Below are 17,662 nucleotides of genomic sequence, written 5' to 3'. Positions count from 1 at the left end.
TACTGAAATTCAAGTGGAAAATAAACTGGTAACTGCTGCGGAAGACTGAGGTTGGGGGATTAGGGGGAGAGCCTCCGGTTTATTAAACAGCCTAATAGTAGTTGGTTATAACTTTGTTCAACTAGCCTACCTGTGTTGTGCTTTTAGCCTAGCTATTTTAGGATCATAGAATTGTTTTGGTTGGAAAAGACCTTTAAGATGATCAAGTCCAATTGTCAACCCAGGACTGCCAAGCCCACCACTAACCCATGTCCCCAAGTGCCACATCTGCACATCTTTTAGATATCTCCAGGGGTGGTGACTCTGCCACCTCCCTGGGCAGCCTGTTCCAGTGCCTGACCGCCCTTTCAGTGAAGACATTTTTCCCAATACCCCATCTAAACCTCCCCTGGCACAGCTTGAGGCTGTTTTCTGTTGTCCTGGTACTCGTTAAATGGGAGAAGAGACCGACCCCCACCTGGCTGCACCCTCCTGTCAGGCAGCTGTAGGGAGCAATAAGGTCCCCCCTGAGCCCCCTCCTCTCCAGGCTGAACCCCCCCAGCTCCCCCAGCCTGGTGCCCCGGCCCCTTCCCCAGCCCCTGCCTGGCTCTGGACACGCTCCAGCCCCTCAATGTCCCTCTTGTCGTGAGGGGCCCGACACTGACCCCAGGGCTCCAGGTGCCGCCTCCCCAGTGCCGAGTGCGGGGGCCGGTCACAGCCCCGCTCCTGCTGGCCACGCTGTTTCTGGTACAAGCCAGGACGCTGTTGGCCTTCTTGGCCACCTGGGCACACTGCTGGCTCACGTTCGGCCGGTGGTCGCCCAGCACCCCCCAGGTCCTTATCAGCCGGGCAGCTTTCCAGTCACTGCTCCAAGCCTGCAGGGTTGCTTGGGGTTGTTGTGACCCAAGTGCAGAACCTGGTACTGAGCCTTGATGGCGTAGATTTCCATCCATTTCACTACAAGGTTATTATACAAAGCCTCAGCTTTTGTTCTGGGATCCGTGAAGATGACTTGTCAAGTGTCATGCTTCAATTCACATTTGGTTGCATTTTCAGAAAAAAAGTTAATCAAGAGAGAATAAACTGTGGGTTTGGATAGTCAACCATCCGTAGACAGCTAGTGCATGGCTATATGTTCACTTTACCAATACTGTCCAGTGATATACCTAAGGGGTCAGTTCTGCAAAGTAAAGAGACTTGAGGTTAGATCTAGGATTTGTTTTACTACTGTCCAGATTAAATGCATAAAAAGCATGATGTGGTCTATTTGAAGCAGGTTTCTTTTTCAAAAGTTGATACATTTGAGATTTACTAGGTAGAATATTCCAAGCATCTTCTGGGTCCATCTGAACATCTGTCTTTTTAGCTTCCTTTCTCAAGACCTCTGTGACATGGAAAGGAACACTGGCAATGAAAAAGTCAGTCTGCTATGTAAAGTTTCCTGGCTGGGGCTGTTGTGGTAAATGTGTCTTGATTACAGGCATGCTTTTGACCATGCTGCTGCTGCTGTTGCTTCAGGCAGCTGAGACTGAGGACTTGGAGTGCGCTGACACTCAAAGCTCTTCCAGGCTTATAATAGCCAATCTCTTTGGAAAATTACCTCATTAAAATCCCAGTGTAATCCAGCAAAAAGGGCAAGAAATCCCCCCCCCCTCCCTTTTAGACACGGGCAAGCCAGCTGCTCTTCTCATGCCCGTGAGCAAAGACAAAGGAGTGCATCCAGTATAGTATGTATTCTAGATATGAATCTAGTCAAAAGGAAGAGGATGTTATATCTAGGTGGGTGTGACAAACTTTATTGTGCTGCATCTACTCAGAAAGACTACTAAATATAATGAGTTTTGTGTTTTAAGTAGTGAACAGGTTTCAGTTACTACTACAGTAATGGAAGATTGTTTAAAGAGAATGTGAACTTCAGAGCCCAGAGATGTGAAGCAGGAGAATCTAGGAGGAATGTGTGTAGAATGCTTAAGGTGTTTTATCTCGTATGCTGAAATGGTGCCCACAAACATGCTCCTGTGATAGCACTATAGCACTTGTGCGCCTTTAGAAAAGGCAATTAGTAAAACCAGCCAACTTAAAATCAGTCTTAAAGAAAGCATTCACCCTGAAAAACGTGCATACACCCAAAAAAACACTTTATAGCGATCAGGCTGGAAGAGTCTTGCCGATTTCTGTGACAACATAGCATGCAGAGATTTTTTTCCATGTTTGTAGGTCCTTGGAAAAGCAACAGAGACTTTTTGAGGCTTCATGCTCGAACGTGAACCCATCTTCATTCCAAGCCTTTCACTGCATGTTATGTTCAAAATTCAACCCATTTATTGGCACCCTAGTAAACTTGGTAGTTGTTGCTCCAGCACTTCCACTGAAATACCCTGATAAAGAATGCGGTCGTTCTAGCAAGTGTGTTCAGCCAGAGAAAATAATTGACTATTAGAAGGCTATGAAATCTCAACAAGAGGTGATGAGCAGGAGATTTGTAAGTGCCAAAAGATTGGAGTGAAAAGTCTGTTCACAGATTAATTCGGAGTTTTTGATTCAAAGATTTATGTATAAATGCCTTTGAACTGAGAACAACAACATAATTAGTTATGTGAAGCGTAGCACCAGAGCTGTGTAGTAACTATCATTCCAGTGGTCTGTATATATATTAAAAAAAAAAAAGGCAAAGAGGAACCAGGAACATTAAATTACAATGAAGCTTTCATTCCCTTCATGTTAACAAAGCAGACTTGCTGTTAGCAAGGCTCTATGCGTCAGTGGAGAATGAACTGCCTTGGGGGACTGTGTAAACATGGAATACAAATCCAGCCATGCACAGGGATGGAAAACTGACATGTGTTTCAAGTGATGATGGATTGATGCCGGCAGGAAACATTTTCCTTTTGTGGTGGAGCTTTTTTACTTTTTGGAGAAGTATGATGATTAACTAATTGTTTTGAATAGAAGGAAAAAACAAGTGAGATCTAGGAGTTTGGATTGCCTGGTAATTTCACGCACTGGGTACCTACTGTTATGATATATAACTAAGACAGGAAAGTGCAAGTGTGCTGTTTTCATGAAACTCTGGAAATTAGTGCAGTTCGAGAGGTAACATTGTTGATCTGTAACTTCTTAAAACTGCTTTGTGACTCAAATTTCCACCTCTATGAAGATGACCTATTAATACATTGTGGGACTACTTGGAAATTTGCATTTTGCAGGTACCTTTTAAGTGTAAGTTGTCAATCTTATTTTTCGAGGCAATGTCTTCAGTGGGTCCATAACAAGTCCTGAATATATATGTTTTACTTTTTTTTTTAAGAACTCATGAGCTATATCCTTACTTTATTTCCTTTCCCTGTCTTTATTCCTTCTTTCAGATAAAATTATTTTAACATTTTTCAATACTGACTGGAATATTCAAAGAAATTTTCATTTCTGTTTGGAAGTTACGTTGTCCAGCCCCCTCAGTGTAATGAAATGCTGACGTATAGAGCTTTATCATTCACTACTTATGTTACCAAATCTGTCCATCTCCCAAAGGCAGTAGAGTTACTGAACTTTAGCATGTGTAGGTTTATGAGGTTTATGAGGAATGGTCTTTTGCCCATGGTTTTATCCATAGTATCTCAGGAAAAGGGCATCCATTTTGATGTTTGGTACGCAGGTCTTTCCTAGGAACAGCCATCATCACTTTTACGCCTAAGCTATCTGTGCAAGCGTTCCTTCAAAGTTTCCGAGCTTTTATATTTCCACTGACATTACACAAACGTGAGCTGAATGTTACTGGTAGGAACTTGTGATGGCATGGTTCCTACAAGTGTAACTATAGTGATATAAAGAGGGCAGCACACAGATGATGCATTCAAAAGTTGGTAAGATAGAGACTAGACTTAAATTACCTTGACCTTGGTTAAAATACTTTTTGTTCCTAATATTGGTCTAGCATTTGTTCATTTAAAGTTCTAATGTACTTTAAGCTGAAGTTTAAAATGCAGCCTGTTGCACACGTCCCAGACAGATAAACTTATCTGGACGTTCAAGGTCTATGGCATAGATTAGAATCACCTACATTAGACTTGCAAAAGTGGAATTTTATCTATAAAGTAATTATATTCCCATATAGGGAATATTCTTACAAACTCTTACTTTGCTTGTGATATTCTCAGACATATTGACAGTAACACTTCCTTTTGCTGAACCAGAGTTCTAGATTTGTAGTGGTAAAGCAGTATTTGTAAAATGAAACATGTAATGTTTAATGTTGTAAATCTGCTGTGTGGCTTAGTATGAAGAATAAAAGTATTCTAGAACTATAAATCCATTTTAATGACTTAAAACATCTCAAGGTTGTTTTAGCTTTATTGTTTCTAATAATGTAATGAAAGAGAGGTCAAAATTATTGTGCTAATTAAGAGTTTAGAATAGGGATTTCACAATACAGGAGGAAGACACATCTGGTAAGAACCAGCATATAGCAGAGTTGGACCTTCTGAGCAGAGGAGTGAGGTAAAGCACTGCAGACTGTAAGAGTGCTAGGATTGACAAAAAAAGTCTGTGTCGGACCCATGAATGCAGGAAGAAGAGATCTGGCAACTGAAGACTTGAGAGAAACTGAATGAATTGGGTGTTGGAGAGTGAATGGTGCTGCCTGAGCAAGTAACGGGAGGTGAATTGTGAGAGTCTACTAACAGATAAGCAAGGAGACCAGGGAGAAGGAAGCTTGTGGTTTGGAAATGAGTTGCATTTAGTGCACGGGTAGCCTGGGACTGGGAGGAGTAGCCTGAGAAGTAGAAAATAATAATGACCAGGTAAAAGAAAAGGAGAATGGGAATCAAGGAGCTGTCAGGAGAGGGGCTAGTGTAGAAGAGACAGGTATTGTTCCTAAAAGAGGCCCGAGTTATGTGTAAATGTGTGAGGAACACCTTGAACAGGAAAACCCCAGTGTTTTCATAGAATCACAGAAGGGTTTGGGTTGGAAGGGACCTTAAAGGTCCCCTGGTTCCAGCCCCCAGGGACACCTCCCACCAGACCAGGCTGATCCAAGCCCTGGCCAGCCTGGCCTGGAGCACTTCCAGGGATGGGGCACCCACAGCTGCTCTGGGCAACCTCTGCCAGTGTCCCACCACCTCCCAGTAAAGAACTTCTTACTAGTATCTAATCTTCATCTCCCCTCTTTCAGTTTGAAACCATTCCCCGTGTCCCATCACTCCGTGCCCGTGTCAAAGCCCGTCCCCAGCTGCCCCGCCGGCCCCGCCAGGCACTGGTGCTGCTGGAAGGTCTCCCCGGAGCCTTCCCTTCCCCAGGCCGAGCAACCCCAGCTCTCAGATTTTGAACATCTCATTGATAAATGAGCACTTAGTTCTGTGCACTTGTTTATTGAATCGATGCCCTTGTTTGATCAATTTCATTTGTCAGGTCATAATATTTAATGACATAGTTGTGTTATCTTGTCCACAGGATTAATGTTAGGTGTAATTGCAGACTATTATAATAATTAATGCATGTTAACTTTGAAAATTGTGGCACAGACAAGTTCAGTTCTTCTGTGTTAATAGTGGAGGGATTAGCTTTGCCATTTGTTAATGAACTGTTTTTGAACTATATTATGCATACAAGTGTGCAATAATGTGGTGAGAAATGCTGTTGTATTCATACAGTGCAGTTTAGGTGTCTGTTGACATGTTTGGGGGGATTGTGATACTCCTTTTAATTTGTTTTGAATATCATTCATTATGGTAAGTTCTGCTTGCACTAATTCCATATAAAATTCATAAACTTTCTTAGCCTTATGAAGTGCCATGCTTCCTTTGAAGCTATTCTGTGTCTTTGACAGTGTCACTGAGAACTGCCCTTTTGATGACTTGTTCTGCGTAGTGCTGTCAGTCTGGCCGAAGCTTCTTGTTCTGTGTTAGTTTACATCTCTGCTTGTATTTTCAGTTCAAATCCACGCCGAGTAAGAATGTGTCAGTGGTGGGCTGGATGGTGATGATGGCAGATGACCCTGAGCATCCGGATCTCTTCTTACTGACTGATTCTGAGAAGGGTAAGCAATGCTAGCACCATGAGTGCGGTGATTCCCAGAATAAACATTTGCTTTGCTGAGGTATTCATAAGCAACTAAATGAAATTGGAAGGATGTTGTTACTTGTCACTTACTCAGTTGCTCTTTAACATGTCATGTTTGCCTTTTGAATGCTATGGGAACAATTGTCTGTGGAGAATCTTCACTAAGTTTTTAGAACTCTCCAAACTTCAACAACTCCAGTTCTGATTTTTATTGGAAGTGTTCATCTGCATTCTTTTAAACTATATTTAGCCCATCAGAGGCTATACATTTCACGTATGTGAAAATGTAAGTAACAATACATAAAAAAAATTCCATAGTCAGGTAATATTAGGTGCTTGACCAGTCCTCTCTCCTCTCCAAAAAAACCCAAACCACGTGTTCAAATGTTACCAGGGGAAAAAAACCCAAACCCTAAGAGCTCTTGTCTGTTTTGCAGAGAAGCCTTGATTTCTGTTATTCCAACATAGCGCCCTGGTTTCAGATTAAACCGTGAAGGAATTGTTACTTTTCCATAGCACTTCAAACTATGCAGAAAAGGCATCATTAGAAGTTCTGATAAAGGAGCTTAATGTTATTTATTACTTTGTCTTCTTCGAGTCTTAGTACGTTTTATTTCCAAGCATCTATTGTAGCACCACTGATACGTGGTGTACATTATGAATGCTTGTTAGCTTAAACTCAGCAAAATCAGCCTGAAATGCTTTTGTAATACTTGGCCTTTCTGAACCCAAGCAAGCGCTGGTATAACACCAAACGCTGACAATACTAGTCTGAAATGTATCAATATGTTTAGGAACAACTTTCAAATATTTTCAAATGTAGCTTTTTAGAGTGCATTTCAGTGCTATCTTGCACTTCATTAAAAATTATGAAACGATCTTATAAACAAATTGCAGTAATAGCAACGAACAAAAAAGTTGTTGTATGGTCCTGACAAATACTTTGTTTTTCCCTGGTTGATGCTGGTGTCAGCTGAAATCTAGAATGCTGGAAAGGAAGACAGGCAAGCTGAAACTTCTCTCACACTAGGTCAAATAATTAAGTTGCACCTATGCCAAAGTGTAAAGTTACATGAACCTTCTGCTATTAAACATTTTCATAATGTTTTAATTTAGTGTTATTTGAATATGGGTAGGATTTAAGTGTATAGTATTTTTGATGGGGATTTATCAGTTTTTTCTCTACCCTTCTCACTTAGGAAATTCATATAAATTTCAAGCTGGAAACAGAATGAATGCAATGCTGTGGTTTAAACACCTGAGTGCTGCCTGCCAAAGCAACAGACAACAGGTGAGAACAAAATGTTGAAAAGGCGTATGAGCTGTTAAGAGCTCAGAACTGATAGATCTTCAAGACAACTGAGCTGTAACTGATGGCTTTCTATGAAGGCACATCAATTTCACATGCTTATTGATTTGCCTTAGCTTTTCTGTTTGTTCCTTTGCAAACAAGTCCTCAGAGCTTCTGTGGTAACGAACAAAGATTTGGGGCTAATTTGGGGCCAATTCAAAGCAATTGGGGAAATGGAAGGAATGCTCTAGAAGATCTGTCCAAGCGGCAGTATTTTTGTCATTCTCCATTTTCAAAAGGCTATTGTACAGTTACATAAAAAGCTGTAAACTGTAGCATTCAGCATCGATTCCAGATAACTCCCACAGTGCCATTTTGTCAGGTCTTGGGCATGCATGTTTTCTGTTGTTTGTACCTATTTCTAAAATGTATAACAAAATATTTTAGTCCTGGGTAACGTTTGGCAGACTTTGAAAGCAGAAGTAGAATTTTCCATGACCCAAAAAGGAAGATAAGACTACTCCAACCCCTGTTAAATTCTGTTCCCATATAAATTCTTACTGACCTTTTTCATCAGTAAAATCTTGTTTAATTAACCACTTTGTCTTCCTGAACTCTCCGTTTTGCTTTGCACACTTGTTTGTGGTGTTCCCAGAGCAAAAGTACTGCTGAATTTCAAGGGGGAACACAAGGACCTTTCCAGATCCTTCTGTGCTTTCTTGTTCAGTTCTGCTTCTGAGAGAAATCTAAGGAGTAAGGAGGGTTGCAGAAGCTCCCTTGAAAGGGTTTGAGACAGTGCAAAAGAGACGAAATTTGTGTTCCTGGCTGGAGAATGTGGGAATAGCAGCGAAGAGTTTGCAAGAAAGTGGTGACTTCCAGGCAAGCCTGTAAACTGCCCTCTGAGGACAGCTTTTATTCAATTATGCTTAACAATACTATTTAATGCAAACTTGTTTAAAGCGTTCAGCCCCTTGCTTGTGCAAAAGCAGCAGGCATAAGGAGCTTGGCAGGGCCTTCTGTGGAAAATGTGACGGCAAAGTGAAGATACGTGTAGGAGACTTTAAAAGAAAAAAAGGAGGGGAGCATTAATGAAAAAAAACCTACCACTGAAAGGCCAAAACCCTGCTACCATAATTTGTTGCATATTTTCTGTTTCCTGGCATGTTGCGTAGTCGTACTATATGGGTTCTTGCAGCATAGCTGCTGCCACAGAGGAAGCAGTGCTTTACGCAAACGTTGGGTTACAAAGGTTGGTTTACCAAATGAGTTACAAGAAAATCCTCTAAAATTTTTCTTTTGATTGTGATTTGACTCCTGAACAGTGCTTTCAGTAGAGAGATGCCTTATGGTACTGTTCAAAATGGAAGATCTTGTTTGTTAACAGTATGACTGCCTAAGAAAGACTGGATGTTTAAATGTATTTTCAATAGAATATTCAACTGGGTAGGTGTCAATAATATTGGGAAGTATTATAATAGATACTGTTTTTAATTGTAATGGTGGAGCTTTAGCCCAGTTCATTATTCTTGCTTCTACAAGCAGCTGGTAAATGCAAAGCAAGAAATGCTTGTTTCCAGTCTGTCCAAACTGGGTATTTATTGACAGTCATCAGGAATGTGGGGGCTCTTTAATAATCTGAGTAAACAAGAGATGTTGTTGTCAGGCAAATTCCTGATGGGGAGAAAATGGGGGTATAAACTAATGTAATGCAAATTAGCTTTAATCTTCATAAAAGGGAGTGACGTCTGCAGCAGGCATTCAGGTTTCCTATGGGAAAAGCCCAGGCAAGTGTTTATGCCTCATTTTTTTTTAAATTAGTCTTAAAAATACTAGAGGGCCTACATCAATCACTGACCTGTGTGTCAAGAATTCTCTAGCTGGGACTGAAGTGAGAAGCTTCTGCTTGTGTAGTTTGGTGCTGAGACTTATCATGTTAAGGTTGTTTTGCTGACAACATAAATCTCATCAGAATTAATGAGATCCAGCAGCTTAATATTTTGGTTATACCTGCGTCTTCTACAGAAACGATAGCAGATTCTACAGCTCTTAAGTTTATTTGTTGAACACTAGTTGCAATCCTCCTCCCTGTTTTTTGAAACAGAATGAGTTAAACGATGTGCGTTTAAACAGGTGGCTAGTCTGTGAAACAGTGGAGTGTAAGTAGCTACTACCTGCAGTAAAATCTGTTATCGTTTATATTTTTGTTTTCAGGTTCCTGCCAACTTGATGACATTTGAATAATAGGCTAATTCAAAACAAAAAAAAGAACCATCTCATAACTGAGAACGAGGTCCTGATGAAAAATGTGCCAGCTGTATTCTGTGCCAGAACAGAGCCCATCAACTCGATCTCTGAACTCTGGAGCCCTGAACAAAACCACTAATGATTGGGGTGCAGAGTCCCCCAAATTAAAAATGGAGTTGCAACATGAATTGCCATGGACCATGCTTCGTTATATTCTCTGAACTGACCTGTGGAAACCACTGCCTTAAAGAATGAAAGGAAAAACAACATGAAACACCAAACAGTGTGTGTGAAACTTCTGGCGGTGCTGTGCTTGAGTAAAATAGATTGTAGCTAGTTTGAGTTTCTTTTAACTTTATACTAATTTTGAATATAACTCACCTTTTTAGGCATTCTTAAGAAAACAAGTGAACCTGGTATTTGAGAGTTGTATAAAAGCTATGTATGGACCGGGTAAAAGAGGTACTACGCGTTTGAAAGATGTTGTTTAGACTATACTATACCAGGAATTCTTGATGGAAGCTTATCCCAGGCACACTTAGCCTGGAGCAATGTTATTTCTCTCAGATCTACAAGTATAAGAAATGTTAACAACTGCAAGTTTAAAATAGCAGTAAGCTTGCAAACCTTAGTACTGTATGGGAGCCGTATTCCCTGTGAGTGGCACAAAGGCTGAGCACTTAGACGCCAAAAATTTTTTTGGTATGTTGTTACCTAATTCCTGGTTAAAAAACATAGTTCACATGGGTTTGGGTGGTCAGGGGCTGTGTGTGGAAGAGAAAACTGAAAGCACTGTCGGGTCAGAACTGAGTGTTTTCTTCCCATGTGATTCTACACGTGTTATTCTCCTGCGTACGAAGGCAGAAAACCCAACACGGGGGTATAGCCCACGGAGACGTTTTACTTCTCTGGGTATCTGTTAATTATCAGTTAGGGACCACTGACAGTGTATGGTGTTTCGTATTATCACTGAAGATCTGCATTTAAAAAGATAGAGGCACAATTTCAAGCTTTCATGTTCTTATTTGGCAATAATTGATTTTAGTATCTGTCTTGGTCAAAATAGTTGACGTTGTGTGGTATTGATAACACGGCCTAAAGCAGACCTTACGTACAGAAGCTCTTTTGATCTTCAGACAAATAATTAATTCATTAGAAGGTAGGATAAGTAGGATAACCTAAGGAGAGAAAAGGTGTGGGACTACCAAAATTCCATCCTTGACAGGAGTAATTCTTGGTCACTGAAGTTACTCACAGAGAAAAACATTATGGTTGTAAAAAGGGAGCCATGCTTTCTGTGCGTGTTTTATGCTTAAGACTTTGATTCTTGCTTTATTTGGATTTCTTTGACGTCACCTAGATATAGTTTCCTGGTTGATTAGTCTTTCTTTAATCTTCAAAAATATTATCTTTGTAAAGCAAGGAAACATTGTCCAAAATATGACTCCGATATCAAAACTTTGAAGTCTGTGAAAAAGTAGTAACTGTTCCATGACATTGTGGTTTAGTGGTCGTAAATACGCTTGCAGATTCCACCATGAATACTCCTTTTTTAAAAAACAAACAAGCTACCTACCAGTCTGTGGCAGAGTTCTCTGACTATCTAATAAAGGTTTCTACTAGCAGTTATTAGTTTGAAAATGTACAGTTTGTTTATTGCACCCAAGTAGAAGCCTATAAATTCACGTTTTGGTTGTTTTCCAGAGTCAAATTAATCTCTTAATGGAAATGATTGATTTCTGATGACTGGGGGGCAAAAAAAGAAGAATAATCCAATCTCACAGTAAAAAACCAAAACACAAAACCCCCAACCACTTCTTGGTGATGTAAAGGGTAATAGGCTGGTTTATGTTTCCAAGAATTGTTCTTGCAAATTGGCACTTGGTAGAAAGAAAACAGTAGAAGGATGCTTCTGTCAGAACTGCACCACAAGCACCATGGGAATTTGTGTCCCTTTGCAATTTTTCTTTGTTGTTGTTTTGATGGGGAATGAATAGTCTGTTCTGATCCTGGAGTCATGTATTTTGGGAAGGGGTTACTGGTGCTGGATCCCTCTGCAATTCACCTATCTCCCAAGTTTACCCATGTTGGGTGTGTAGCAAAGGCAACATCTTCATAGCCAGCGGTGTTACTGGAGTAGACTTTGCACAACTTTAGTTTTGGGTTTTTTTATGTTAGAAATGACTTAACGTGTGTTTCTTCTCAATGACTAAGTGTTTTTTTAACAGTGTGTGTACTTTTTTAAGCATTGTGGATAATAGCCTGTGGATTTTGAATTTTTAAATAAGCTATTATAGGTTCATTGCAGTGTAACTGTATTTGTTCTTCTGTTAGTGAAAGGAAACGTGCACCTGGGAGCCACAGCCTGACATCACCCAGCTTTGCTAAAGACAGAGCCAGGTCACAAGGTGTCATTTATATTTTTTATTATTATTTTTATTTTTCCAGCTGTTTTGAGTTAGGTTTTTATGGTAGGAAGATGGTGAGGGAAACAGCTCACAAATCATCATTTAGTGAATTGTTGCTCTTACCAGCTTTCATTGTTCTTCGGCCTCCACTCTTCCTTGTTTTTCTACCCACAGATATGCTGTTTTTCTGCCCACAGATATGCTGTTTTTCGTGGGAGAAATTGAGTGTTGTGGGAGGAGTTTCTTAAAATGTGTAGCCAGTGTAACTGGAGTGAGTAATGACAATGTGGAAAACATTATTGGCACTTGTTACAATGAGTAGTTCCCTACTTTCCTGTTGTTGATCTCCTATTTAGCCACCTAGTCCTACAAGGCAACACAGAAAGACTGAAATGTTACATATTTTGAGATAATTGGTGCTCAGGAAGAGGTGGTGGATTTGTTCCCCGAGGGAAAGCTGCCTCAGCTAACCTTGGAAAGACTCTGACAAGTCAAATACACTGTAAAGAACATAGTAATGCTCTTTCAAAAAAATGCAAAAAAAAACCAAACAAAAAAAAGACTGAAATAATTAAAACCAGTGCTGAGAAAACAAGGACAGCAACAAGCTCTCGTATTTCAGGTAAGACTGTCATCCAGACTACTTCAGATAGTTGGCAGTTTCTCTTTTGACTTTTATTTTTAATATATTGCTCGAATTCTTTACCTTGTTAATAATTGCTGAAATACTTCAGCTTATGTTTGTCACTTTTATTTCTTAAAGTTTTGATATTGAAACTAAAGATGCCCCTTTACAGTTCCCTGTTTTGGAGGCGTGTGAGCAAAAAGTTTTCCGAGTAGATCTTCCTAGCAAGACTTCACATGCAAATGTTAATCGTCTGCTGCCTGCTAACCTTTTTGTTAGCCAAGCAGTCTTGGGAAAGACTGGACACCAGGGAATGTCTGGTTTATGGAACTGGTGCAGCGCATTAGAAATATGTAACATTGCACTGATTATTGAATACTTACTGCTAACTTTTATCTTTCTAACTTACTCCATCCTGCTTTTGGCTAGGTTTTTCAAAACCTGACTTCCCTTCCAGTGTTCTCAGAAAGCAAGTAAGGAGATCTATTTTTGAAAAATTCTGATAATTTGAGTAAACACAGCTCATCCCAGACACGTATTTCATTTTGCAGACATTTCATGCTAGAGGGATATTACTCAGGATATTATAATTCATTAAATATTTAGGTGCAAGTTACAGGTATTAAAATGACAAATACTAATAAATGAATGGTCATAAATACTTAAATGAATGAGCACCCAGCTTTAAATTGTGTTAGTTAGCTCTTTTAAATTACTGTGAAAAGCATATCCTACTTAAGAAAGATCTGAAAAGGAGAATACTGCAGTGGCAGACCTTACTGTCAGCTCTGCAGCTGCATTAAGCAGCCCCCTAGTTACGCAGATGTTTTAGCCCGCTGCCCGAGGAATCGGTGTCTCTTTTGGGGAATCAGTTGATTAACTTTCCTCCTCAAAACGCTACTACAGAGCACTTGAACTTCTACCAAGAAAAGCGTTTCTAGAAGCATGCATATTTGAAAACATCTTGGGAACAAAAGAAAGCATAAAAAAACCAGCAGGATTCTATTAGTTGTTTTTTCCTCACTAGAAGTAAATGCATCTAATCTAATTTTGCTTGCAATATCAGCCTCCTGTATTTGCGTTTATACAATTTCAACAATAAGTCTTCCTCTTTTGACATCAGACATAACAAATGTTAAAAGGAAATGCTTTGCTTTCCAGCAGAAGTAATTGCAGGTTTTTGTGCTGCTAAGGCACTGGAGGAGGTGAGGTCCCTTTTGATAGAAGGCAAATTGATTTTGTGGTCTTGGTTAACTCTGGCAAATCCTGTCTAAATCAAGATAAGATAAATCGTGGGATGTTGCTGCTTCTGGCTCTTTCAGTGGCATTTTTCTTCATTCTTTGTCCTTTTTTTCGGTATGCTAATTCAACAGCATTACTATTTCCAATCTTTTCCATGGCTGGCTGTAGTATGCTGCCTGTTGCAAGCATCAAGACACCAGGGCTGGTACTAAATCACATCAGTTAATTCCTCATTCTCCCTACAAGGACAAGTTTTAAAAGTTCTGTTATTACTTAAGTATTGTGCTTTTTCTTTCATTTTTTCTCTAAAAGTGGCTTGTGCATAAGGTGATTTGGCTTGGGACAGGTGTCATTAAAAGAATCTGTACGAGTGGACATTGAATTTGCCTGTAGACCGTTATCCTATTTTTAAAACCATCATTCTAATTTGTAATGCATCGAGAGAGAGAGAGTGCTTGGATTTAAGGAGGCTTTTGTCAGTGCCTTATTATTAACTTGAAGACCAATTCCTTTATTTCAGTGCTGAGAGTACCACGGTGGCAGACCTGCGTACCATGTCCTTGATGTACCAAGGGGCAGTGTTCCTTGCAGTCATTGCATTTCTGCAGCAGTTGGTTGTTTTGGTCAATGTAAAATAGTTGTGGCTTGAGTTGCTTTAGTTGTTTGTGGCTTTTTTCTGTTTGAATAGCCTCTTTTTAGGAAAAATGCAGAGGTATTTGGTAGCTTGGGCTTGCTCAGCTTTTATCAGACCTAGCTCAGACTTCTTCAAAATTAATTTATTTATATTCTGGTATGTCTCTAAATGGATTTAGTAGGAGAGAAAAACTGAAGAGGTTAGTCCAAGTCATGGTCTAGACCACATGAACTTAAGACCTCACATTATTAGAAAGGAGCTTGCTTTCCTCTCTCCCTTTTTGATTTAAACATTGGAGAACATTCTTAGGAGATTTATTTCTTACAAGCTTTTTGTTAACATAAAAAAAATACTACAGGAAAAAAACTGTTTGGGGAAAGAGAAGGCTTGGATAAATCTTATTCTTTCTTAATATCCCATAAGCTCAGTTATGTATATTGTATTTCTCGTGCCAACACTGTAGAGAGTACTGTCCTTCACTGAAACAACTGCTAGAGATAGTTTTAGTAGCAAGACTTTATAAGCTTCGCATGGGGAAATGAGAGAAGGAGTGTGTTGTTCTTCAGCAATTAAACATCTGTTTTCCTGGAACACATCCTTATAAAAACATAGCGGTTTTACTGTAGTTCTTATAAATCCAGGTGTCAGAATGGGAAGGATAGGTTGAAAATTCATCTTATTCTTTTTAAGAATCTTGAAAGACAATAGAAGGGTTAGGTCAGAGGGGGAAAGACCAGTTACTTAGTTTAGCCGTGCCTGTTGCAGAACAGAGCTGACAAGTTTTCTTGAAGTTACGTTGCTAAGAAAAAAAGGTGTATGAAATGTAATGAAATGCAGGTTGTGGCTGTTAACCTGATCTTGCTCCAGTGACTAAAAGCATCGTAAATATTCTGCTTCCTTTGTGTGTTTGATTAGCATATTGTTTCTCTTTATTTGGGTAGGTTCTGGCCTTCACACGTGTTTCCTGAAGGTATTTCTTACCATTCCAAAGCTGTTCACGGATGAAACTGAAAAGCAGTATAAATCGATTAAATGTTGAAATAAAGGTTTCTAGGGTGCCTTGTTTACAGGCACTTCTAGCTCCTCGGGTACAGGAGCATATCCATTCAATTACTACTGTACTGAAGTGTGAAAAGCACCAGGAAATCGTAGACAGTGTTTTATAATAATCCTGTGAGGACCAACCATCACTGGAAGGGGGGATCAAAGTTGTCATGCAGTAAACACAAGCCATTTTTAATATTCCCTGCTGGCGTGAGGCGTTCTAGGGATAGAGGGATTGCACCATGATCTCGTTGAGTGATGTGCAATTTGGCTGTCCTCTAGCCTTTTTCTTCAACTTTTTTAATACTTTATTCTGTGTGTGCGTGTGAAAATTGTGTGTTTGCATAAGCTAGTTTAAATGAATTTAAGTACAGGTTTCAAAAATCTTTCCTACTGAAATAAATGATTTAAAAGATGGCCTGCGTCTGAAGTTTTGATTTCTCGTCAGAAAGCTGCATTGATACTGCATCCAGGTTTTGAAACACAGTCTGTGACTGTCTGTCAGAATGATGCTGACATCAGCTGGAATTTTAGTAGCTTTTTTCAATGAACCTCTGAAATGTGGTATGTAAATATACCATTGTCTGTTGGTACAAAAGAAATGCAAAAACTAGCTGGAAAATACAGTTCGTTTTTCAAATCAGACGAGATTTATATTTGGTTGCAGATATTCTGTTAAATGATGTGGTTTTTTTCTCTCCGTGGTAGTTTACCAGTTGTTTTTTGTCTGCCGTCACTACACTTATAGATGTAATAAATTTAAACTCACTGAAAGCAGTCATCAGGCAGATTGGTTCTAAACTTAAGAAGCGACTGCATGGAAGATGAAGTAAAACCGAAGAACGAATTAATAGCTTGCAAAGCTTTGTACTGCACTGGCGTTTTGTTTGGTGGTGCTCCTCTACTTTCTGTGCCTTTTAAAATCTGGTAAGCCTTACGGAACGGGGTCATGTAGCCCTCTGTGGGAAATGCTGTGGGGTCAGGCTGGGAAATGCCTGTCAGATTGTAAGCCTTGGGGTCCTTCTCTTTTTTCCTCCTTTGTTTTGGTTTTTTTTTTTCCCCCTCTTAATGGAAGAATTCATTGCAAATGGATTTACAGAGAGGGAAATAAAGTAGATTTTGGTAAACCCCCTTTTTCTTAGTTCCAGATTACTGTTTGAGGAAATGCTTTGTGCTCAATAGTGTAAAAAGAAACACAGAATTAATTAGCTGGTGATTTCTGTTTTTCTCTTCTCTTTTTTTTTTTTTTTTTTTTTGTTCCTTTTCAAAGCTCTTTTTGTTACTCATCAGTTTCTGGCAAACAGATTTTTCTGATGAGCTGCTTTACTAATTCAAACGCTGACTGCATGCTCTCAAGTGGGAGCCTGAGGTGGAGAGACACAAGCAGAGTAAAGTGATTCTGGGGTCAAATGCCTCTTTCTCGGAAGAGATTGTGTTTTTTTTTCTCCCCTGTTTCAACTGCATCTCTGTCTATACAACAATGCTAGTGATTCCAAGTCTGGCCCTCTCTGCTGTTACCTCCATCGTTTTATCTGTGAGTTCTGTCTTTCATATGCTTTCTTGCTGTTAAATACTTCAGGGCTACAGCACCTTTCTGCAGTGCCTGTTAAAGGGCACCAAACCCCTTCCTTGCTGCCCAACTGGAATGCTTTTTGTTGTGGGTATGCTTCCTGCTGTCTTTCACCAGGTGCATACGCTACTGAGTCCATCAACGAATGTTCCTTTTGAAACTGTAAAAAAAAATACAAACTACTGCCTTGGTTTTGTATCTTCGCCTTTGGTTTGGCTTTTTGTCTTTTTGCGTGTGAAGGAACTGCAGTGGGAGAAGAGGGGGCTTCGTATCTGGGGGAGAAACAGAAACCAAACCACAGAGCATGAAATAAGCTGCAAAGAGGCGGTGGTCTTCTCCCTCTTTTTGTATTAAGCTTAGTTTTTGGAAGTGAGAATGTTGGGTAACAAAAATGTAAGTGGATGATATCCAGTTGTAAGCAGATGGTACCATTTTGGCATGAACTGTATGTCTTGATTGAACAGTGGGGAGATGTGCTTTTTTATAACAGCAGATAAATTGAATACAGAAGACCAAATCCCTGCTCTAACTTGTAAGTAGTTGTTTTATTAGCTTTCACCTAAACTGAGCA

General features: G+C 39.8%; 1 protein-coding gene across 8 annotated transcripts in view; it reads left to right on the top strand.

The window, feature by feature from the left end:
• The window catches only part of RALGPS2 (Ral GEF with PH domain and SH3 binding motif 2), a 135,938-nt gene extending 120,000 nt beyond the window's left edge, over positions 1-15,938 (top strand). For all 8 annotated transcript variants that reach the window (XM_080406590.1, XM_080406592.1, XM_080406589.1 and 5 more), the window contains 3 exons: positions 5,905-6,010; positions 7,233-7,324; positions 9,536-15,938. In XM_080406590.1, the coding sequence (XP_080262716.1) occupies positions 5,905-6,010; positions 7,233-7,324; positions 9,536-9,565 (228 nt within the window). In that variant the 3' untranslated portion in view covers positions 9,566-15,938. The remainder of the gene's footprint in view (positions 1-5,904; positions 6,011-7,232; positions 7,325-9,535) is intronic.
• The last annotated feature ends 1,724 nt before the right edge of the window (positions 15,939-17,662 follow it).

Source organism: Falco punctatus (assembly GCF_963210335.1).
Source record: "Falco punctatus genome assembly, chromosome: 11".
Classification (NCBI taxonomy): Eukaryota; Metazoa; Chordata; class Aves; order Falconiformes; family Falconidae; genus Falco; species Falco punctatus.
The sequence above is the reverse complement of the archived record's forward strand: the minus strand, read 5'-3'. Positions and strand labels throughout refer to the sequence as shown.